A 24,250-nucleotide genomic window follows, 5' to 3' on the forward strand; every position below is an offset into this window, starting at 1 on the left:
TTCTCCCCATGTTTGCGTGGGTCTCCTCCGGGTGCTCCGGTTTCCTCCCACACTCCAAAAACATACTGGTAGGTTAATTGGCTGCTATCAAAATTGACCCTAGTCTGTGTGTGTGTGTGTGTGTGTGTATGTTAGGAAATTTAGACTGTAAGCTCCAATGGGGCAGGGACTGATGTGAATGAGTTCTCTGTACAGCGCTACGGAATCAGTGGCGCTATATAAATAAATGGTGATGATGCTGATGATGATATAAGCATTTGTTGTTTGACTTGATGGCCCATTCCCACCTATCCGCAGTTAATGCATTTTCAGCCGCTATTATTCACCTTAAGACCTCATTAAAATTAGGATGAATGATTCTTTATGGGTTCACTCTCACCATTGTGTTCCAAAATGTTAACAGCGCATTCAAAATTTTTAAATTCAGTGCAAATTATTTTTCATGCTTTAACGTGCATCTTCCAATACAATAGATCGGGCCCCGACCCACATTTTGCTATGCGGCCCGGCAATGTTCTGTTCCACCCCTAACTGGAGGCCGCCACTTTGTGGGCTGATAGAATATTCAGCTAGTGAGCACACCAAGGAGCTTTGTTCCTTTGAACTGATGAGCTGCTTTGTAATGAATATCGGTGTAGACCACAAGATGGCTGCCCCCACTGAGAGCAAACGGTTGACCTATTTTCCTTGCATTGCGAATGACCATTTTACAGTATGTGGACTTTGCTTCATTAGTGTGTTTGTTTCCCAGCACCAGCAAATTGTCTTCTCATAGCTCTGTCTTCCTGTAGGCCGCCTTCTCAGATTTCCTACAGAGGAGCTCAAGAGATTTATCCAAACATGTAAAAGTTGTGGTGAGTGTGGGGATATTGAATCTAATGTCAATGGGAGCTATTTACTAACATTACTGACGGGGTTAAATCTGCAGTTCTTTTTATTTTCTATTTTTTCACTAATCAGATTAAAGTTAATTGCTGATTGGTTGCTCTGGTGGTAGTGCAGAAATGTGGGCACTGGCAGAACCATAAAGTTAATTGCTGATTGGTTGCTCTGGTGGTAGTGCAGAAATGTGGGCACTGGCAGAACCATAAAGTTAATTGCTGATTAGTTGCTCTGGTGGTAGTGCAGAAACGTTGGCACTGGCAGAACTAGTGAGTCACTAGTTTGCATTCACCAAGTGGTGTGTGCAGCTTAGAAAATTGTTCCAGGTATTTAGAGTGTAAGACAGAGAGCAACATTTTATACCCTTAAAGGTTAAAAAAAGTGCATTAAAAATATGGTAAATATTTTACATCTTAATTCCTGGCACATATTATACTTTGAACAATCCTGTTTTCCAGTCTGGTTTGTTACTGTTTAAGAAAATTTGGAGTCCTCTGTGGAAAGAACGTTTGCCAATCTCCTCTTTATATTCTAATTTTCCTTGCTCTATTGGGCTGCCCAGAGGTGGAAAACAATCTGAAGCTTAACACAAGCTAATCAAGTTACAAAAAGAACATAATGCAAAATATTGACTCAGTAGACACAACAGAAAACTGCTGCTCAGCGATGCGGACTCTGTACAAATATAATATAGTGAAAGCAAAATAATCAAATAAGAATTTGCATACTCTGAGTGAAATGTAATAGGCACTGTGTATATGTTCTCACCTCGCTTTACCTGTAATGGTGAGGGGGGTGATTTTATTTTCTTCACTGAAGTCTTTCGCACACCGGGGGCAGCCATCTTGTGGGCTGGGCCAATAGTGGGAATACAGACTAATAATTCACAGTGTCAGGTGCCTCTGGTGTGCATGGAAATTAAAGGGGAGGGGTGGAGTCGGCTTAGTGGGTCAGAAGTGCTAGACACGCCCCTGGGCTGTGGCCACACCCATTGTGAGGTGGTCACGACCCCTACGTGATGCCTTAAGGAGGGATCATAGCCGCAGCCCGAATTAGAAATCCTAAATGTTGGGAGCTATGTGACAGTGTTCTGAAGAGCTTACAATCTACTTACCAATATAAAATAATAATGATTTCTTATGGTCTTACAGTGTGATGGGACCGACCTCACCCCCAAGATCCAAGAGTTGAAGTTTCAGTGTATTGTCTTCTTAAATATTCCCAGGTAATGTGTGACTCTGCAGCTGAGAGCTTCAAGTGTATATCATACACTTCATGAATATAAATACATCAACTTATACCAATATACCTGATCTACCTGTATAAAGATACTAGATCTACCTGTATAAAGATACTAGATCTACCTGTATAAAGATACTAGATCTACCTGTATAAAGATACTAGATCTACCTGTATAAAGATACTATATCTACTTGTATAAAGATACTAGATCTACAGGTATAAAGATACTATATCTACTTGTATAAAGATACTATATCTACCTGTATAAAGATACTAGATCTACCTGTATAAAGTTACTAGATCTACAGGTATAAAGATACTATATCTACTTGTATAAAGATACTATATCTACTTGTATAAAGATACTAGATCTACCTGTATAAAGATACTAGATCTACCTGTATAAAGATACTATATCTACTTGTATAAAGATACTATATCTACTTGTATAAAGATACTATATCTACTTGTATAAAGATACTATATCTACAGGTATAAAGATACTATATCTACTTGTATAAAGATACTATATCTACCTGTATAAAGATACTAGATCTACCTGTATAAAGTTACTAGATCTACAGGTATAAAGATACTATATCTACTTGTATAAAGATACTATATCTACCTGTATAAAGATACTATATCTACTTGTATAAAGATACTACATCTACCTGTATAAAGATACTAGATCTACCTGTATAAAGATACTATATCTACTTGTATAAAGATACTATATCTACTTGTATAAAGATACTACATCTACCTGTATAAAGATACTATATCTACTTGTATAAAGATACTACATCTACCTGTATAAAGATAATAGATCCAATTGTATAAAGATAATAGATCTACTTGTATAAAGATAATAGATCTACCTGTGTAAAGATACTAGATCCAACTGTATAAAGATAATAGATCTACTTGTATAAAGATACTACATCTACCTGTATAAAGATACTAGATCTACCTGTATAAAGATACTAGATCTACCTATATAAAGATACTAGATCTACTTGTATAAAGATACTAGATCTACCTGTATAAATATACTAGATTTACCTGTATAAAGATACTAGATCTACCTGTATAAAGATACTATATCTACTTGTATAAAGATACTAGATCTACCTGTATAAAGATACTATATCTACTTGTATAAGGATACTAGATCTACCTGTATAACAATACTAGATCTACCTGTTTAAAGATATTAGTGCTAACCACTAAGCCACTGTGGGCAGCACTGTGACTTAGTGATTAGCACTTCTGCCTCACAGCACTGGGGTCATGAGTTTGATTCCCCACCATGGCATTATCTGTGTGGAGTTTGTATGTTCTCCACGTCTCAGACAATATACACAGTGTGATTACTCACACTCACCATCAGTATACACAGTGTGGTCACTCACACTCACCATCAGTCAGTATACACAGTGTGATCACTCACACTCAGCATCAGTCATCATGCACAGTCTCGTCACTCGCACTCACTGAATGACTGGTTCTCCTTCCTTTTTGGCAGGTACTGTGCTGGCACAATGCCCTGGGGAAACCCCAGTGACCACAGAGACTTTGAACCTCAGCGCCACGACGATGGCTACATCGAGGTCATTGGTTTCACAATGGCATCTCTGGTAAGTAACTTATATCTTGTTTGTACCAGAGGTTACGACAGACCAACGGCGCTGCCCATCCTGAGCCGCGTGTGATTATGAACTGTAATTATTGGGGAGGACAGCAGGCGTGCCTCATGCCTCCCCTGGTGAATATCAGCAGTTCATCCTTGGCACACTGTGGGCGCTCCTAGTGATAAGCGCACGTTTACTATCTGACAGTACACAGTATAAAGCAGCTTATCACAGGACCACATACCCCATGGCCCACATCCTGTGACTGCCACACGCCCGGAGCATAGCACTCTAATATCCAAGGCCCTCTGTCCGTCATTTAACAAAGATAACTGAAGTACAAGAACATTCAGTTATTACTGTCACAATTATAATCATCGTACCTGCTTAAAAATAGGTCCCTGTGCAAACCTGCAACCTAGGTCTTTGATTGGATGCACCTAACCTACTTACCTATTTTATACTACTAAGAGGCATGATTTGCAGCCCTTCCGATACCCATCACCCTAACATCCAGGGTTGTTCTGCCCTCTTTGGGTGGGATAAGGTTATTGTACCCCTACAATAAAATCCATTACAGTTGGATAACAGTAATAATCATAGGGTTCATCTTGGGATATTTACATTTATGTTAGAATTTAAGCAGCTGGTGGACAACAACTTCATGTGCTCTCCAGCCATTTGCCAGTGACTGACTAACAGATAATTGAGGGATAATTAGTACAATAATAGTTGTAGTGTCACCATGTCCTGGGCCACTTGGAAAATATTCCAACATATCAAATTGCTGGGTTTGGTTCATCTTTTAATGATATCACTGTGTATATAAATGTTCCTTTTCAACATGCAGTAATAATACATTGTCCCTAGGTGGCGCTGCAGGACCTGTAATTTACTATACGAGCGTCTAATGAAAGCATGATGACCAAATTAAACAGCAGAAAATGTGACTGATGAAATAAGACATTTGTAGTGACTAAAATGTAATGTAAAATATATAATTATATCCCCCATAGCTGCAGGCTTCCCTTTCACATGTATGTACTCAGAGAAGATGTGTTAAACTTTTTATTTTTTGCTTAGAATGGAAAAAGATAAGTCTGGTCGACATCTGTCCGTGACTGGAAAAAATCTTCTTCCATTGCAAAAATGTGTAATAACTATAAAAGACGATAAACACGCTTGGAGAAAACAGGGGTTTTATGGTAGAGGGATCTAGTCTGCAACTCAAACAACAAAATATACAAAACTTTCCCTTAAATAGTCTACACTTCACTGTAAGGCGAAGATTTATAGCACCTTCTAAATAGAAAATGTGGGGGTGTTGCCTATAGCAACCATTCATATACAAGCTATGATTTTCAAGAATGTGCTAGATAAATGGTAGCTAGAATCTGATTGGTTTCTATGGGCAACACCTCCACTTTTCCTGTTTAGAAGGGTTAATAAGTCTACCGCTTAGTGTAAAAAGGGTTTAGTAAATATGTGGGGGGGGAATTCAATCGATTTCTCTGCTTTGTTTTTATGTTCGTTAGAGTGGAAAATCCTTGTTCGCAAAAGTAGGTTGTTGCAAAAGGCAGCAACGTTTTGACTGCCTCCTCATGTGCAATTTTGATGCCTTTGCAGCTGTTGACATCCAAAAATATGACAGATCTGCTTTGTTTTCAAATGCAATACGTGCTTCATTATTGCATCGAAGCTCAAGAAGTGCCTCTGCCAACCCTTGAGGCTCTTCTGGTACAACAGCAATTTCACATTTAAAGGCATCTACAATCCAACTGACAGCATGTGAATCGGCAGCATTACCCCCAGGGATTTCATTTTTACCCCATTTGGGGTAATTTACCCCTTTTGCCTTACCACTGCTTACAGGATGTATTTTGTGAGGGTGACAGGTCTGTTTTTACTATTGTCCCTGAACAGATGATGAATGTTGCTTGATCATGTGACCAGCAGCCATGACATTGGTATTTTCTTGTGTTTCAGGCTGCCCTGCAGGTAGGTGGCCACGGAGAGAGGCTTCACCAGTGCAGGGAAGTGACTCTGTTGACGTACAAGGCCATCCCCATGCAGGTAGATGGGGAACCCTGCCGCCTTGCCCCTTCCCTCATCCGAATATCCCTTAGGAACCAAGCAAACATGGTACAGAAGAGCAAGAGAAGAACGTCAATGCCCTTATTAAATGAGTGAGTCACAGCGCCACCTATGGCAACAGCTAGGAATTACTTATCTGGAGATCCAAACTACTGAACCTTATTCCATAGAAATATTGGTTACATCTAATATTCCTCTTAAATGAAAGCTGTCTGCAATATGTAAGACTTGCATCCATTATGAAGCGTAACAATAACTGAAAGTTTAGATCATATTTATTGTTTTCTTATACTGTCTGTATGATTTATTGTGTATCTTACCCACACACGATACAATTTTCTACAAACCAACCACAATTTTTTATTGTAGATTGTTTAAATTGCTGTGTAATTTCGCCAAACACAATAACCATGATGTTTTTTGAGGTCCTATCAGAAATTAATTATATTCCATCTAAAAAAAAATCCAAATATTCCTCTTCCAATCGGAATTCTGTACAACCTGACTATATGACGATTGGCATTCATTGCATTTCACCCACTTACATATTTGTGTACCATTCTATAAAAAACAAAGTATGTCATCAAATTGTAAGATGTGGGTATTTAAACATTGTTATGGAAATCACATCGTCTGTACGCTGTTAAAAATCATATCATGTGAAGCTCTATCAGAAAACAAGGGTTAGATTTCTTAAAATGTCCAAAAAAGAAAAGTGGAGGTGTTGCCCGTAGCAACCAATCAGATTCTAGTTATGACTTATCGGGCCCGATTCATGAAGGGATGTATCTGCTGATTTTGAGCGTATCGTACACAAAATAACTCTGCCTATACCCAGAACCGGGATATATACGCCAGTAACCATAGCCCTGAGCGCTCCGTCTTCAAATGCAAAGCACACTTACTACAGCCTTCAATTTCAGGAAGGGAACAGAACGGGGGAAGGGTCTTTCGCCCATAGTTAATGTACAGTACCGGCGTGCCAAACTGAAGGGCACGCAGGCACGTCCGAATCCAGCTCTGGGCACCACAAAGTTACTTGTTTTTCTGCCGTATCTCTTGCTCCAGCTACAGGGCTAGTCGAAGTCCTGATCAGTAGTGATGACAGTCTCGTATGCATGCTATAACATGTGTTTGTAATCAGGAGCAACTGTAAAAATGTTTTTATATGTTCAGTAAACAATGAACATACTTCATGAGGGGGAAAAAAAATCAAAATAAACCTTTTTTTTTTAAATCAATAATGCCTTTATTAATACCTGGGTCACTCACACTCACCTTCAGTCAGTATACACAGTGTGATCGCTCACACTCATCATAAGTCATCAGGCACAGTCTCGTCACTCGCACTCACTGAATGACTGGTTCTCCTTTCTTGGGGGCAGGTACTGTGCTGGCACAATGCCCTGGGGAAATCCCAGTCACCACAGAGACTTTGAACCTCAGCATCAAAATTTTCATGTCATTTAAAGTAATGTTGGCAATGTAGTCATCGCGATAATCACTACCACCGACCTACACCTGTATTCATCACCACACGTTTCTTCAGGTCCATTCTTTGTTGAATTCGGGAGTATGCAAACCCGATTTCCATGCATTTTAAAACAAGCGCGAATTGTGCTCAAAATGCGTGGGTGGATGAATCGGGCCCATCTAGTGAATTCTAGAAAATGATAGCTAGAATCTGATTGGTTGCTATGGGTAATACCTATGATGATTTTTATAAGTCTCAGTAACTCTACCCCCAAGTTCGTATATCCAGCTTGTTGATCTAACAGAGCTGTGTATGGTAGAATATAGATCTCCCGGCTGAATCAGCCCTTACGTGCACTGCATACTGCTAATATCTGATGGGTCGCTGTGGGTTACACCATTGTGGTTAAGTTTGCATTATTTTCTTTAAATAAACCTTATAAATGAATATGGGTCTAAGTGACCTCCTGAGAATATAGATGATATCTTATATTTCCTCTTCATCTGGAGTACCTCACATCAGTGTTGTTGGCATGGACTCCATTTTACCGTAGATCACACCTTGATGTCTTGTACTAGCGTCTGGCACCAGGTGTCTTCCTCCCTTGATGGATTTCTATTGCGACAGACTTTTCCTTAACAATCTTCTCTGCAAATATAATAAAGCTTTTAATGAGATCTTTCATGTTTTTACTGTGCTGCAAATTGGCAGGAAGAGGAGTCTGAATGCAGAATTTACAGATTACTGTCGCAGCCCTTCTAGAGGAATCAAATGCTGCCCATTACAATAAACTCAGTGGCTATTTATTACTCAAGTCAGCAGGCATTAGCTACTGCAGTGATGAACACACCGTGCAGGCCGCCATTTTGTGGGCTAAACCAGTCTACTAACGAATTGATTGGCTGGGTGTTGGTTCAGCTCACAAAATGGCCGCCCGATCTTCTTTACTGTTTTGTAAAACGGTTTGTGGTAGAAAGAGCCTTGGAACCAGCCGCCCATCACCCCCAGGGCTCGGCCCGTATAACTGTGCATGTTATTCACTTCATCAATTGTGTAATACACTCCTTTTCGTTCCTGTTAAATTGTTGTGTGTCTGTCTCTTCCTCTCTCTCTCTCTCTCATGCACCCTCACCTCTGGCTTGTACTTTGTCTTTGTGCTGGCTTTGTGCTGTCTGCCACAGTGTCCATAAAGTGCCGTCCGCTGACCACCGGCGCGTCTCTGCTCCCCCAGACTCCTTCACTGTGTAAGTATGTCATGCCGCTTGTCAATGTGAATGGGTGACTGGCACCCCCCCATTCTGAGCTCACCACTCGACCACCCCCCCCGCCCATCCGGTAGCTACAGCTGCCCACTCTCTCCTGTGACTCACTTTTTTTCTCGCTTGTGCCATGCACCAAACTTATCATTTCAGTGTCCCCACAGGGGTCTTCACCCTTCCTGCGCTCTTATTGCCTGATACCTCTGTATATAAATGATTATATGCACTTATTAAAATGCTTTCTACAGACACAGTCCAAACCAGCTGTCTCTGAGCTGGCATAGTACTAGATCTGTGTGTCTGCTGAGCTGCTCATTAAATACTGGTTCTTTTGTCGTATTGTGCAGTGGTCGTGTTAAAGTGACGCTTTCAAATGCCTCTGGAAATGTCATCGTCATCACATAATACTTGTGTAACGTGTATAATAAAGTGATAATGTGCCACCTAGTATAAGTTGTGTGTTTAGTAGAAGTCTGTATTTATTAAAACACCAATAAAACAATATTTAGGGCCACCTTCAGACAATCTTATCTTCCAAACGGAGCTGTTTTTTTTTTTTAAATTAGACGGAACAGCACTGCTGTGTAAATCGAATCGTATTCAATGGATAGATATGGATCTATCTGTTGTCTATCTGTATCTAGGGGCAACGGAATGATTAAATCTGTCTGAAATATTAAAAAAGTTGTCTGAAGGTGGGGCTCCGATGCACATTTTTTGAACAACGTAAAGCTCCATCTACTATCACATTTCTCACCTCCATTGATTAAACATTTATTATTATTCTCCCTATAGTTGTCAAATATATATATTTTTTTTAAGTTTGTATTTGTTTCCTGAACTCACGATTTGAGGATTTCTGTTCAGGAGTAAAATGAAATATCCACACAGATCAAGTGTAAGAAAGGAAGGACTGCACTTATATTAGGTTGATGTACTATGAGCATAGGGACAATTATGGCCGCTCCTCACCACAGCAAGTGACCTGATCCATCAGACAATAGTCTCCTCCTTCATGGCGATCCTCTACGTCAGACTTGCAGGAATCACGTCATGGCGGTCAGCTCGGTGTGGGCGCAGTTCATCTGGATTGTGCATTATTTGTACTTGCTGTACATCACACGTCTCCACAATCTAAAAGCGTGCCATAATGTTCTGAGAGACGTTGAAATCTTTAGTGGCGCCCTGTACGGAACACCTAACCAGCCTCTAACCAATTTAGTTGCACTCTTTTCAATCCAATAAACGTTTAATTTTTTTTCTCCTAAAATAATGGTCTCTATAGCCTCATATAGGGTTTAACCTAATAACAAGAGTTGACCTCAGTGGAAGTTTTCTGTCCAGCAGTCCCACTTTTTGTTCCGCTTTTCAGAAGCGTGTGGAGAAACTTCCATTGGAATAAAAACACCAACATTAGTTTTGGAGCTACTGCAATTACCTCACCTCCAACCCCGGCCTAATATAATCTGCTCAGACATTACAAATTATAATGTAGTTTTGTTTTTTCTTGTCCTTTTTTATTGAAATATTTTGTTTTTATGGTATGATGTGAGGTAAAATGTATTCCATATTTTTTGTATCTTAATTCTCCCGGCACTGAGACCAGGTTCTCTCTTTGTCGGACGCATTCTGAAGAGAAAAGACTTACAGTGTTATGGTGTCTCTCTTCCCCACAGTCCCCATTCAGTGCCAGATCGGCTACGGATCAGAGTCAACCGAATCCGGCTGCACGAGTACGAGGGTCTGAATTACGACAAAGACAAGCTGCGGGAAGCCTGTGAGTTTGTCATTAAATCTCCGAAACCTGGTCCCCCCCAAACCCCTGCGTCCAGCCTAGTTGTTGCAGTAAAATACTGGATGTGAACATATTTGTATAGGTCTGTGCAGAATTTAATATTCCTTTTGCGCACATGTACACTGAACATTTTCTGGCTTTTGTGGTAGTGGTTGCATACAGCTGACAGCCATTAAATTAATTCCAAGAATTTCACACTTCGAGAAAGATCGGGGAATTGGGATTAAAACCTTGGGAAATTTAATTGAAAGATAATTGTGTAACATTAGCATAATACAGCAAGGCAGAGCGAGGCTTATTTGTTAAAGACCTTTTTTTATTTATTTTTCTCAGTGATTAATTATTAGTAAATATGTTTGGATGAGGCTGGGATCTACAATTTGTCACAGTACAAATGGATAATCGGGATTGTTACTATTGTCTGTCAGTAAACCCGGCGTGGGCTTCAGGAAAAGTGTTGTATACTTTGAGTTGTGTTTGCTCTCCCCCACACACATTCTCAGGGGAGAAGAGGGAGGGGGCAATGGGGTGGGGTGGAAAAGTATCTCTTGCCACCCAAATTTTGCTAGGGGCCCTGGCAATTGCATGTTACGCCCTGCATGCAGCCATAGTGGCTCACTGGCTTTAATTTCTGTGGACAGTCTCGGATTTTAAAGATTAGTCCCTGGATGTGTGTCTATTTTTTGGGATAATTATATTTATATAGTATCAGTCATATCATGCAGTCCCTGCCCCAATGGAGCTTTCAATCTAAATTCCCTAACACAAACACAGTCCTTTTTTTCAATCCATGATTTTGGAGTGTGAGGGGAAACCGGAGGACACACAATCGACACATAGACGGGGCCCTGGTCGGAATCATCTTCACCGTTTATTTATATAGCAACAGCAATTATGTTATTGCTGTATGGGAGGAACCCCACACAAACACGGGGAGAACATACAAACTCCACACAGATAAGGCCATACTTGCCAACCTTTTTAAACTTCTTTCCGGGAGATCCTAGACAGGGGGGCGTGGTTGGAGGGCGGGAGAGGCGGGGCGCGGTGAATCACGTCATTTTGGCCCGCCCCCATGAGAAAAACATCATTTTGACGCGGCGGGAAGGGCCAAAATGACGCGATTCAACGGGAATCGCTTCATTTTGACAGCAAGATGCCGCTTGCGGGATATTTGCCTGCTCTCCCGGGAGTCCGGGAGAGCTACCCGAATTTCAAGAGTTGGCAAGTATGGATAAGGCCATGGTTGGGAGTTGAACTCATGACCCCAGTGCTGTGAGGCAGAACTGTTAACCACTAAGCCACCGTGTTGCCCAAATCAAGCTCATGGTGCTGTGAGGCAGCAATGCTAACCAATAGTTAAAATCCCTCCTCTTCTGAGATTTTTACACTCTATTCTTACTCTATAGACATTAAGGGGCATATTCAATTCGATTTTCGGCAATCCCGCGGACTGCGCACGATTACCGATATTACGGTAATCGTGCGCGGAAAAACTGTTAATACGGTTGAAATCCAGCGAGAGATTACCGTATTAACGGTAATATTTTTTGAGCGCTCAAACTTTGGGACAATTGAATATGCCCCTATATGTTCCTAGGAGTACATCTGCATGCATTCGGTTTAGTCCTAAAGATCCCATGGAGATTTCTCTGAAAATGTTGGCAACTATATTCAGCCCCTTCAAGTGAATTGTTTTCAGCATTCATGGAAGTAGGAAATATTTGAAAAAAAATATGGAAAATATTTAGTTTTAAAACTGACACTTGAAAATTGTTATTCCCCCCCCCCAAAAAAATAGAAACAAAATGTTGAACTTTCTGTAACTTCCCCTGTAAATAAAATAATAATTAACTATCATAATAATTAACTACTTATTATAAACTATAATAAGTAATAATAAATGATCAGAACAGGCTTTCTATTTTTGTCATTTGTAATGTCTGCGATATAAATCTGTTGTCATAAATCACATTAGATTTGCAGCGCCCCCATCAAGACAGCAGTAATGGATTCAGAGCGCGCAGCCCGCGCTAGCCGAGCACAGAACAGAGGTGGCAGCTTCTGGTGCAGAGAGTGCATCTCAAGGACTGAACGCATAATAAGGACTAAAGCCCTTCGGAGAGTTATATTACCGTCTCTCCCACCCCACCCCACCCCGCAGCTTTACACAACTTAATTGCTTTGTAGCCTGTGGCAGTCTCAGCTGGGGCACTGCTTTTGTCTCTGCGTGCTGCCAGTGTAAGACGTATAATGAAGTCCCTCTATGGGTGACGGTAGAAGTCATTAATCAACGCTGCTGATAACAGTTTAATCGAGTCGTGTTCATCCTCTGTGCTCATTATTCATAGCGAGTTGAGAGGTACAAGCGCGGCTGGTTTTTTTTAAGTAGAGGAGACGCTGCGGGTTTTGTGTGCAATTACACGGGAATCTGTGTAACTCTTTCCATGTCGCGCAGACATTGACTTTTTTATACCTTTTGATTAAGTATGAAAGACTGCTGGCGCCCAATATTTCCTCCTCAACATAGCAGAATCGAGCCATGGGGTCCACAGACCGATATGAGCTCTACATAGCAGGCCTGTCATCAGAGTTACAGCTAATTAGCATCATGAGGAGTGTATACATTTACATGGTATACACAGTGCTGTGTGTAGGGTTTTCTGATGCCTTAATTAATACCCCATTCATACTGCCTGAAAAACCTGGGTTTTTGCCGGGACAAGCCCAGACGACCTGGGTTTAGGTGCAGTATGAATGGCGCTAGTGAAAAATCCCAGGTCTGAAAACCTGGGATTTAGACCCCGGGACTTTTGGTGGGGTAATTCCCATGTCGGCCCTGGTTAGCCTGCAGTATGAATGGTGAGTCTCACATAAAGCAGCTGATTGGGTGTCTGGGACGCTGGCCCTGAAAAAACTCTCCTCCTGTGTACACACAGACGCCGAGTATTCTCCCTCTGTGCCAGATATTGCTCCTTTCTCCTCCTGAAATAACACTGTGCAGCTGCATTAAGCTCTCACTTGCTGTATACAACAGCAAATAAACACAATAAAACAGGAACTCTGGGCTACCCAATAATGACTCGTCAGCCATGATTACACCCACTGTGACCTCATCTTTGTGTGCAAACAAACTATTCCCCTTTAAATGACCTCAGTATTTTTCAGCCAATGAAAGCTCCTCTTGTGATGACTCACACTTTTTGCCAGGACAGACCCGTGTGCAGTATGAATGAGGTCGACCCGGGTCCACGGTGCAGTGTGAACGGGGTCTCAAAGCTGGGACGCTCTGTGCAAAAACTCAGCTTGGAAAAACCCGGGAAATTGCAGGGGCGACAGTATGAAAGCGGTATAATATAGATGTATACAGCCTATATAAGTCATTGTGCATTTAGAGTTGATGACCTGCAGGCTCCACTTATCAGTTTTTGATATTTATAAATTCCTCTGCTATGTAACTGGTATCACAGCAAATCACATAATCAATGTATGACAGCTTACGTTATGATAGATCAAATCGACACATTTATGGGATTTTATATATAAAAGGCTGCATGATAAATTATACTCTGGTTAGTTTGACTACATCCTGTTTAATACTGCTGTGCAAGGAGGGTGCTTCTCTATCTCGCAGTAGTTTGGAATGGGCAGACATCTATATGTAGGCTTGCAGTCTCCTAGGTAACTAAAACACTCTGTTTAAATTGGGGTGTCTACACCACACATGGGAATAGACAACAATGACTATATTATACATGTATTAACCTTTTATGTGCTGATATCAGAACTCACTGTTTCTATAGGTATTACTTAGAGGAGTTTATACATATAATAACATATTTAGACATCACATCACCTATGAGTGCGTAGAAAGCAGGAGGGGAATGAAGAGTTTGTCTCCCCCTCTGCAGAATAGAAAGACTTCATCTGAACTCAGGACGCGTCTGAGGCTTTTTCATACCCGGCCGGCACATTTCACTTGTAATTAAAGTAATTAGGGCCTTCATCTCCAGGCTTGCCGATAACAATTAGGAGGAGATGGCAGGAGTGAGACTGATTAAAACCTGGCTGTGAGATCACTGGACCGTGCGAGGAGGACATGATTAAAAACGGTGGCGGGCAGAATGAGTATTATTGGCAGGAGAGTAGCAGAGCTGTGTCTATCTGCATTGTATAGTATCAAAGACTCCGCAGCTCAACAAGTGACTGAATATAACATAGCAATCACTGCACACTACACTTATCCAAGTCATTATATCATAGGTATATTATATATTAGGAGAGACTTGTATTTGTCCTGTACTGTCTTAGATATTTAGTTTGTGGGTATGTTGTAGAGGACCTCAGAGAAGGGAGCCCTGAATAGTATATATTAGTGAGAAATGACCTATCCAGCTGAGTAATAGAACATGATAAGTTCCTATGATATAATAAGGAGTTATCTTACCACCATTATAAGGGCACTTTATATCCACTTTCTGCTTCCCCCACGTCTATAGACTCTCTGGATTATTGTGTAAAGATTAACGGGGGATTAAACAAAAGAGCAATTTGTTCAGCAGTTAAAATCAAACAAAATTACCATAATAAATGTGTGTATTCACTGACCAGTCTCTATAATCTGTTACACAGTGATTTTATTACTAAATTGATTGTGATGATTTTGATCTGTTTTCAGTGATAAAAAAAGTGTTTATTCCTTAAATATTGGTGCTTCTCAATCCATTTTATTGGCCCATTCATGTCAATGGGGGAGCAAGCACAGTACATCTAGAACACACTCTTGTACCATGTACAGAACATCTAGTACCCACTCTTGTACCATGTACAGTACATCTAGTACCCACTCTTGTATCATGTACAGTACATCTAGTACCCACTCTTGTATCATGTACAGTACATCTAGTACCCACTCTTGTACCATGTACAGTACATCTAGTACCCACTCTTGTATCATGTACAGTACATCTAGAACCCACTCTTGTACCATGCGCAGTACATCTAGTACCCACTCTTGTACCATGCGCAGTACATCTAGAACCCACTCTTGTACCATGTACAGTACATCTAGTACCCACTCTTGTATCATGTACAGTACATCTAGTACCCACTCTTGTACCATGTACAGTACATCTAGTACCCACTCTTGTACCATGTACAGTACATCTAGAACCCACTCTTGTACCATGTACAGTACATCTAGTACCCACTCTTGTACCATGTACAGTACATCTAGTACCCACTCTTGTATCATGTACAGTACATCTAGTACCCACTCTTGTATCATGTACAGTACATCTAGTACCCACTCTTGTACCAGGCACAGTACATCTAGTACCCACTCTTGTACCATGTACAGTACATCTAGTACCCACTCTTGTACCATGTACAGTACATCTAGTACCCACTCTTGTACCATGTACAGTACATCTAGTACCCACTCTTGTATCATGTACAGTACATCTAGTACCCACTCTTGTACCAGGTACAGTACATCTAGTACCCACTCTTGTACTATGTACAGTACATCTAGTACCCACTCTTGTACCATGTACAGTACATTTAGTACCCACTCTTGTACCAGGCACAGTACATCTAGTACCCACTCTTGTACCAGGCACAGTACATCTAGTACCCACTCTTGTACCAGGCACAGTACATCTAGTACCCACTCTTGTACCAGGCACAGTACATCTAGAGCCCACACTTGTACCATGTACAATACATCTAGTACCCACTCTTGTACCATGTACAGTACATCTAGTACCCACTCTTGTACCATGTACAGTACATCTAGTACCCACTCTTGTACCAGGTACAGTACATCTAGTACCCACTCTTGTACCAGGTACAGTACATCTAGTACCCACTCTTGTATCATGTACAGTACATCTAGTCCTCACTCTTGTACCATGTAAAGTACATCTAGTACCCACTCTTGTACTATGTACAGTACATCTAGTACCCACTCTTGTATCATATACAGTACATCTAGTACCCACTCTTGTATCATGTACAGTACATCTAGTACCCACTCTTGTACCATGTACAGTACATCTAGTACCCACTCTTGTATCATGTACAGTACATCTAGAACCCACTCTTGTACCATGCGCAGTACATCTAGTACCCACTCTTGTACCATGCGCAGTACATCTAGAACCCACTCTTGTACCATGTACAGTACATCTAGTACCCACTCTTGTATCATGTACAGTACATCTAGTACCCACTCTTGTACCATGTACAGTACATCTAGTACCCACTCTTGTACCATGTACAGTACATCTAGAACCCACTCTTGTACCATGTACAGTACATCTAGTACCCACTCTTGTACCATGTACAGTACATCTAGTACCCACTCTTGTATCATGTACAGTACATCTAGTACCCACTCTTGTATCATGTACAGTACATCTAGTACCCACTCTTGTACCAGGCACAGTACATCTAGTACCCACTCTTGTACCATGTACAGTACATCTAGTACCCACTCTTGTACCATGTACAGTACATCTAGTACCCACTCTTGTACCATGTACAGTACATCTAGTACCCACTCTTGTATCATGTACAGTACATCTAGTACCCACTCTTGTACCAGGTACAGTACATCTAGTACCCACTCTTGTACTATGTACAGTACATCTAGTACCCACTCTTGTACCATGTACAGTACATTTAGTACCCACTCTTGTACCAGGCACAGTACATCTAGTACCCACTCTTGTACCAGGCACAGTACATCTAGTACCCACTCTTGTACCAGGCACAGTACATCTAGTACCCACTCTTGTACCAGGCACAGTACATCTAGAGCCCACACTTGTACCATGTACAATACATCTAGTACCCACTCTTGTACCATGTACAGTACATCTAGTACCCACTCTTGTACCATGTACAGTACATCTAGTACCCACTCTTGTACCAAGTACAGTACATCTAGTACCCACTCTTGTACCAGGTACAGTACATCTAGTACCCACTCTTGTATCATGTACAGTACATCTAGTCCTCACTCTTGTACCATGTAAAGTACATCTAGTACCCACTCTTGTACTATGTACAGTACATCTAGTACCCACTCTTGTACCATGTACAGTACATCTAGAGCCCACTCTTGTACTATGTACAGTACATCTAGTACCCACTCTTGTACCAGGCACAGTACATCTAGTACCCACTCTTGTACCAGGTACAGTACATCTAGAGCCCACTCTTGTACCATGTACAGTACATCTAGTACCCACTCTTGTACCATGTACAGTACATCTAGTACCCACTCTTGTACCATGTACAGTACATCTAGTACCCACTCTTGTACCAGGTACAGTACATCTAGTACCCACTCTTGTACCATGTACAGTACATCTAGTACCCACTCTTGTACCATGTACAGTACATCTAGTACCCACTCTTGTACCATGTACAGTACATCTAGTACCCACTCTTGTATCATGTACAGTACATCTAGTACCCACTCTTGTACCAGGTACAGTACATCTAGTACCCACTCTTGTACTATGTACAGTACATCTAGTACCCACTCTTGTACCAGGTACAGAGTACATCTAGTACCCACTCTTACATCATGTACAGTACATCTAGTACCCACTCTTGTACCAGGTACAGAGTACATCTAGTACCCACTCTTGTACCATGCACAGTACATCTAGTACCCACTCTTGTACCATGTACAGTACATCTAGAGCCCACTCTTGTACCATGTACAGTACATCTAGTACCCACTCTTGTACCATGTACAGTACATCTAGTACCCACTCTTGTACCATGTACAATACATCTAGTACCCACTCTTGTACCATGTACAGTACATCTAGTACCCACTCTTGTACCATGTACAGTACATCTAGTACCCACTCTTGTACCAGGTACAGTACATCTAGTACCCACTCTTGTACCATGTACAGTACATCTAGTACCCACTCTTGTATCATGTACAGTACATCTAGTCCTCACTCTTGTACCATGTAAAGTACATCTAGTACCCACTCTTGTACTATGTACAGTACATCTAGTACCCACTCTTGTACCATGTACAGTACATCTAGAGCCCACTCTTGTACTATGTACAGTACATCTAGTACCCACTCTTGTACCAGGCACAGTACATCTAGTACCCACTCTTGTACCAGGTACAGTACATCTAGAGCCCACTCTTGTACCATGTACAGTACATCTAGTACCCACTCTTGTACCATGTACAGTACATCTAGTACCCACTCTTGTACCATGTACAGTACATCTAGTACCCACTCTTGTACCAGGTACAGTACATCTAGTACCCACTCTTGTACCATGTACAGTACATCTAGTACCCACTCTTGTACCATGTACAGTACATCTAGTACCCACTCTTGTATCATGTACAGTACATCTAGTACCCACTCTTGTACCAGGTACAGTACATCTAGTACCCACTCTTGTACTATGTACAGTACATCTAGTACCCACTCTTGTACCAGGTACAGAGTACATCTAGTACCCACTCTTGTACCAGGCACAGTACATCTAGTACCCACTCTTATATCATGTACAGTACATCTAGTACCCACTCTTGTACCAGGTACAGAGTACATCTAGTACCCACTCTTGTACCATGCACAGTACATCTAGTACCCACTCTTGTACCATGTACAGTATATCTAGAGCCCACACTTGTACCATGTACAATACATCTAGTACCCACTCTTGTACCATGTACAGTACATCTAGTACCCACTCTTGTACCATGTACAGTACATCTAGTACCCACTCTTGTACCAGGTACAGTACATCTAGTACCCACTCTTGTACCATGTACAGTACATCTAGTACCCACTCTTGTATCATGTACAGTACATCTAGTCCTCACTCTTGTACCATGTAAAGTACATCTAGTACCCACTCTTGTACCATGTACAGTACATCTAGTACCCACTCTTGTACCATGTACAGTACATCTAGAGCCCACTCTTGTACTATGTACAGTACATCTAGTACCCACTCTTGTACCAGGCACAGTACATCTAGTGCCCACTCTTGTACCAGGTACAGTACATCTAGAGCCCACTCTTGTATCAGGCACAGTACATCTAGAACCCACTCTTGTACCATGTACAGTACATCTAGAACCCACTCTTGTACCATGTACAGTACATCTAGAACCCACTCTTGTACCATGTACAGTACATCTAGTACCCACTCTTGTACCAGGTACAGTACATCTAGAACCCACTCTTGTACCATGTACAGTACATCTAGAACCCACTCTTGTACCATGTACAGTACATCTAGAGCCCACTCTTGTACCATGTACAGTACATCTAGAGCCCACTCTTGTACCATGTACAGTACATCTAGAACACACTCTTGTACCATGTACAGTACATCTAGAACCCACTCTTGTACAGTACATCTTGAGCCCACTCTTGAGGTGAAAACATCTAGAAGCTTCATTTTACCACGGGGAGTGGAGAGAATAGAGATCCACGTATAACCCAACACTATAAGTGATTGATCAGGATACGTGTCATGTCATCTTGTGAGCACACCTCTCATCTCCCATAGACTATCTGTAGACTCAGCGCTCAGCTGTGTTCCTCTCCCGCTGGGTGTAACACTGTGCACCTCCTTGCTGCAAGAGGAGACAAGCACAGTAGACAACTACTGTGTCATTTAGCATCACATCACTCAGTTGTATGGGTCTCATGTTGCAGTTTATAAAAGTTTCTGTTTCTCTGTAATTGATTATATCTTTCTATTATAAGAAATAACATGTAACATTTCCTGCAGCCATTCCCCTGGGGATCATTGTGGTACGAGGAGACTGCGATCTGGAGACCTGCCGCATGTATATAGACCGCCTACAGGAGGTGAGCGCTGGAATCACACCGGTTAGGGGTTACTTCTGTCATCAATATAAATGATCCACAGCATAAACAGTCATTGATAAATGATATCCATGATTGTCAATATATATAGCAATACCACTTGAAATACTCTAAAGACACCTTTCTTGTGATAAACCTCCTGTCTTGCATTAATCAGTGTGTAGAATTCTATCAGTAGCTACATTAATGTAAAGAATGTTCACTGATACATTGTTGCACTCACTGACTGTATCTCAGAAGGAAGCATGGATGGAAGCATGTGACCACAGTCTCTGGTCTTAGGAACTGACTCTTTCATTGAGAAAAACTTGGTATAGCTGTATTGTTTCCATATATTTTTTCATTATATATATATATTTTTTTTTACTGGAGAACCTTTGGATTTATATCTGCCTTGTGCCTTCGGGATACAAAGTTTTCACTTTTCTTGATAAATAATTTCAGGTCTCTTTTACCACCTATATGTTTTGTAAAGTAACCCTGCTTGTGTGAAATTGCTATTCAGTAGATAAATCTAACATAAAGAATAATGACTGGCGCAGGTCCCGTGTACACTAAAAGTGGTGGTATGGACATTCGCATAATTGTATTCATTTATTTCGACCAAATGTGCAAATTACACCCAGGGTTTGTTTCTTCATCTCCATTTACTTGAATCAAGATTCAAAAATATTCTTGCAACTTTTAAACAACTTTTTCCAGGAAAACCTTCTTGAGAATTTGTTTTTAAAGGGTAAATATTACTTATAGTTAATTTTAGCCAGTGAGAGAATGCCCATGAATTAGGTGTAGTGCTTCTCGTTAGGGGATCTGGTAATGATGTCACCCATCCAACCGGATGAATCGTTCTAACAACATGGAAATCCGCTCGATTACCTGTCAGGATGTGAAGATTATGGGCCTGATTCATTAAGGAACTTAAATTAAGAAGTTTTTTATTTAAATCTCCTGGACAAAACCATGTTACAATGCAAGGGGTGAAAATTAGTTTTCTGTTTTGCACACAAGTTAAATACTGACTGTTTTTTCATGTAACACACAAATACTTGATAGCTTATTTGTACACTGAAATTTAAAGTTGATATTTGTGTGCTACATGAAAAAACAGGCAGTATTTAACTTATGTGCAAAACAGAATACTAATTTGCACCCCTTGCATTGTAACATGGTTTTGTCCAGGAGACTGAAATAAGGCACTTCTTAATTTAAGTTCCTTAATGAATCAGGCCCTATATTATTATCCACTGTAAAAAGCGTCATCCTCAAACTTTCATTTTTAAAATTCATCAAATGCACAAATATCTCTATTTTTTTTATTGACATCCATTATTCTGGTTTAGGAGGGTTATTGTTCTGCATATAGAACACAAATAACTCTACATTTTTTCATCTGTATTCATATTGCATGCGTCCTAACAAGTAACTGTCTGCTAGAGGCTTTGTACCTGTCTTAATGTGTTTGTCCATGGCTCAATAACAGACAACGTATATCAACCAATCAGGGGGTAAATGTATGAACATGCAGGTTCTTCAACACCCGCGTGTTCGGCGATTAAATTTCAAGCGGCGCTGCATTGTAAAGGGAAGTTTCCCTTTACAATGCAGCGCCGCTTGAAATTTAATCGCCGAACACGCTGAACACACGCGGGTGTTGAAGAACCCGCATGTTCATACATTTACCCCCAGATGTCTTTATTGGTCTGAATAAATGGAATTCATCAAAGCTGATATCTGATTGGTTTCTGTGGATAAATCATATTATTACCCTTTGACTTGTATTATTGAACATGATTCCGGACATACTGGTTCAGACTTTGTATGTGATCTCCTTGCTGTATAATATCAGTCTCTCTTTATCTGTGTCTTGTAGGATCTACATTCTGTGACTACGCACAGAGATCACTGCCAGGTATGTAAGATCGCCGTTTTGTAGCCACAATAATCCGTATATTATACAGTATTTAAAGGCTATTATTGGGGGAGTAATACCATTTGCTCAATACAGCAGGGCCTCAGTAACTAGTAACCTCTGCTATACAGTGTCTGCAGTAAAGTGTGAGAGCCACAAGAGGGGGGACGGTACAACCCACAAACAAATGACAGCTGCTACCTGATTGGACGGGTGCCACGGCAATCTAATCCATATTTAACTGGCATTTCTATACATGTATCAAACTCCCCGCCCTACCTGTAGCTTTGCCGAAGCTGACCACAAAAGTGGAAAAAATATACTATACCAAAGAAAGTGTCTTTGCGTTAACTTAAATAACTGTTCAGTAAAACATACGACCTCCAGCCATTGTGCTCAGAGAACTTTCTGCCAGGAGTGTGAGTGCCACATTGGCCAGTGGACTGGAGCCCCCTGTGGTCAAATGTCAGAATGCAGCAAGCGTGGCATCGGCATTCAATAACTGGATAGCAGAATTGTTGATTTGATATACACGATATCAGATGCAATAAGATGGGAGGTGGAACTACAGATAACTAGCTATGAGTCTATTTCTTTGTATGTTTGTTGACATTTGCATGTTTATTAAAATCCCATTTTTTCCCACAGGATCACGAGAGCCCATTCCCGAGGTTGCTCTCTGCCCAGCGACTCAACCCACGATGGTGCTTCCTAGATGGTAAATGTCTTGTGATGTCAGGAAGGGTTAGGGGGGGTGGATGTGACGTGATTCTGTTCCATAGAACAAAGTGAGGCAACTTGTAGTTCCAACAACAGCTGAAGAGACAAGTCCCAGCTTGGAGAGTCGCTTGGCTGGCTGGCAGGGTATGTTGGCACTTTTAGTCCGCTGCGGGAGAGAAACGGGTTGCGTAAGCCTGCCCTGGGCTGTCCTGATGAGAACAGAGGTTTTCAGCCTGTGTCTTTATAGCTGGTGTTGAACCACAAGTACCATCATGCCCTGCCAGCCTCTGACTTTTCCACCACCCCTTGAGGGATAGTGTTGCATGACCCTGCCATCTCCATCTCATTTAAAGGACCTCTAATCTTAATATAAGTTATGTTTTATTAAATCCCTAGTAACACTCCGAAACGCGTGATTAAAAACAATAATAAACTTTTCTAGACTGTCTTTAGTTCTGACAAGGCTGCTACGTGTGGTGGGGGAATTATTTTTCTGTGCACACCTGACTTCCCTTTGGAAGAGTCAGATGTGGAAATACAGGAGACAATATCTGCCCTAAATAACAATGGCATACATTGTAATATGTCACAGTTTAGTCATTGAACCTTTTATTCATATTGAATAGTACATAATATTTGATGTTGTGTGAAGTAGCTTTCATATTTATGTGAAAAAAAAAGTTGTGGTTCGTTACTATTAGTTGGGTCACATGATGCCTTCATGATCGTTTTCTCCCCATCAAGAAACCAATAAAAATATACATTAAATCACTCATGTATTTCCAACTTCCTCACACAGCTACCTCCGCTGACCGGTTTTACCGCATAGACAGATCTCAGGTAAGTGGGAGCCTTTGTTTTTGTTGGAACATAAACTATTAACTGTTATACAGTCGTCACTTACAGTGGAGCAGCCATTTTGTATGATAAACTAGTACTATCCATTGGGTGCAGACTAGGGGTCCGTCACCAGTGACATCATTCTGTAACGTCTCTCTATATCTCAGTGATGTCACTGGTTGCTAGTGAACTGATTGGCTGCCTTTGAATGTTAGTCCAGCCCACAATATGAGCTTCGGTGAGATCACTGCAGCCTATGAGTATTTGTGGAAACTGCAGAATGTCTTCCTCCATTGTGTGTCCTTCAACTCTTTCCCTTAAAGCCAGCTTTATCATTAGAATGAATTATATTGTGTAACATTACATGATAATGCAGAGGTTTGAATGTATATTTAATTAAGCACCGCTGTTGCACGATTAGGGTGCAATACATCATTATAACCTGCAGATGTCACTGTTGTATCGCTTGAAAGCGTTTGACAGCTGACTAGAATTTCTCATT

The 24,250-nt window shown here is 41.0% G+C and overlaps 1 protein-coding gene across 10 annotated transcripts in view; it reads left to right on the forward strand.

Annotated features, from left to right (window-relative positions):
• The window catches only part of DGKI (diacylglycerol kinase iota), a 234,527-nt gene that overhangs the window by 155,201 nt on the left and 55,076 nt on the right, over positions 1–24,250 (forward strand). For 6 of the 10 annotated variants that reach the window (XM_075210400.1, XM_075210398.1, XM_075210391.1 and 3 more), the window contains exons 17-26: positions 792–854; positions 2,034–2,107; positions 3,653–3,764; positions 5,745–5,944; positions 8,508–8,570; positions 10,262–10,362; positions 20,182–20,261; positions 22,150–22,188; positions 22,837–22,906; positions 23,708–23,748. In XM_075210400.1, the coding sequence (XP_075066501.1) occupies positions 792–854; positions 2,034–2,107; positions 3,653–3,764; positions 5,745–5,944; positions 8,508–8,570; positions 10,262–10,362; positions 20,182–20,261; positions 22,150–22,188; positions 22,837–22,906; positions 23,708–23,748 (843 nt within the window). The remainder of the gene's footprint in view (positions 1–791; positions 855–2,033; positions 2,108–3,652; positions 3,765–5,744; positions 5,945–8,507; positions 8,571–10,261; positions 10,363–20,181; positions 20,262–22,149; positions 22,189–22,836; positions 22,907–23,707; positions 23,749–24,250) is intronic. The other 4 variants (XM_075210399.1, XM_075210395.1, XM_075210396.1 and 1 more) reach the window with 1 other exon arrangement.

Source organism: Mixophyes fleayi, chromosome 4 (assembly GCF_038048845.1).
Source record: "Mixophyes fleayi isolate aMixFle1 chromosome 4, aMixFle1.hap1, whole genome shotgun sequence".
Lineage (NCBI taxonomy): Eukaryota > Metazoa > Chordata > Amphibia > Anura > Limnodynastidae > Mixophyes > Mixophyes fleayi.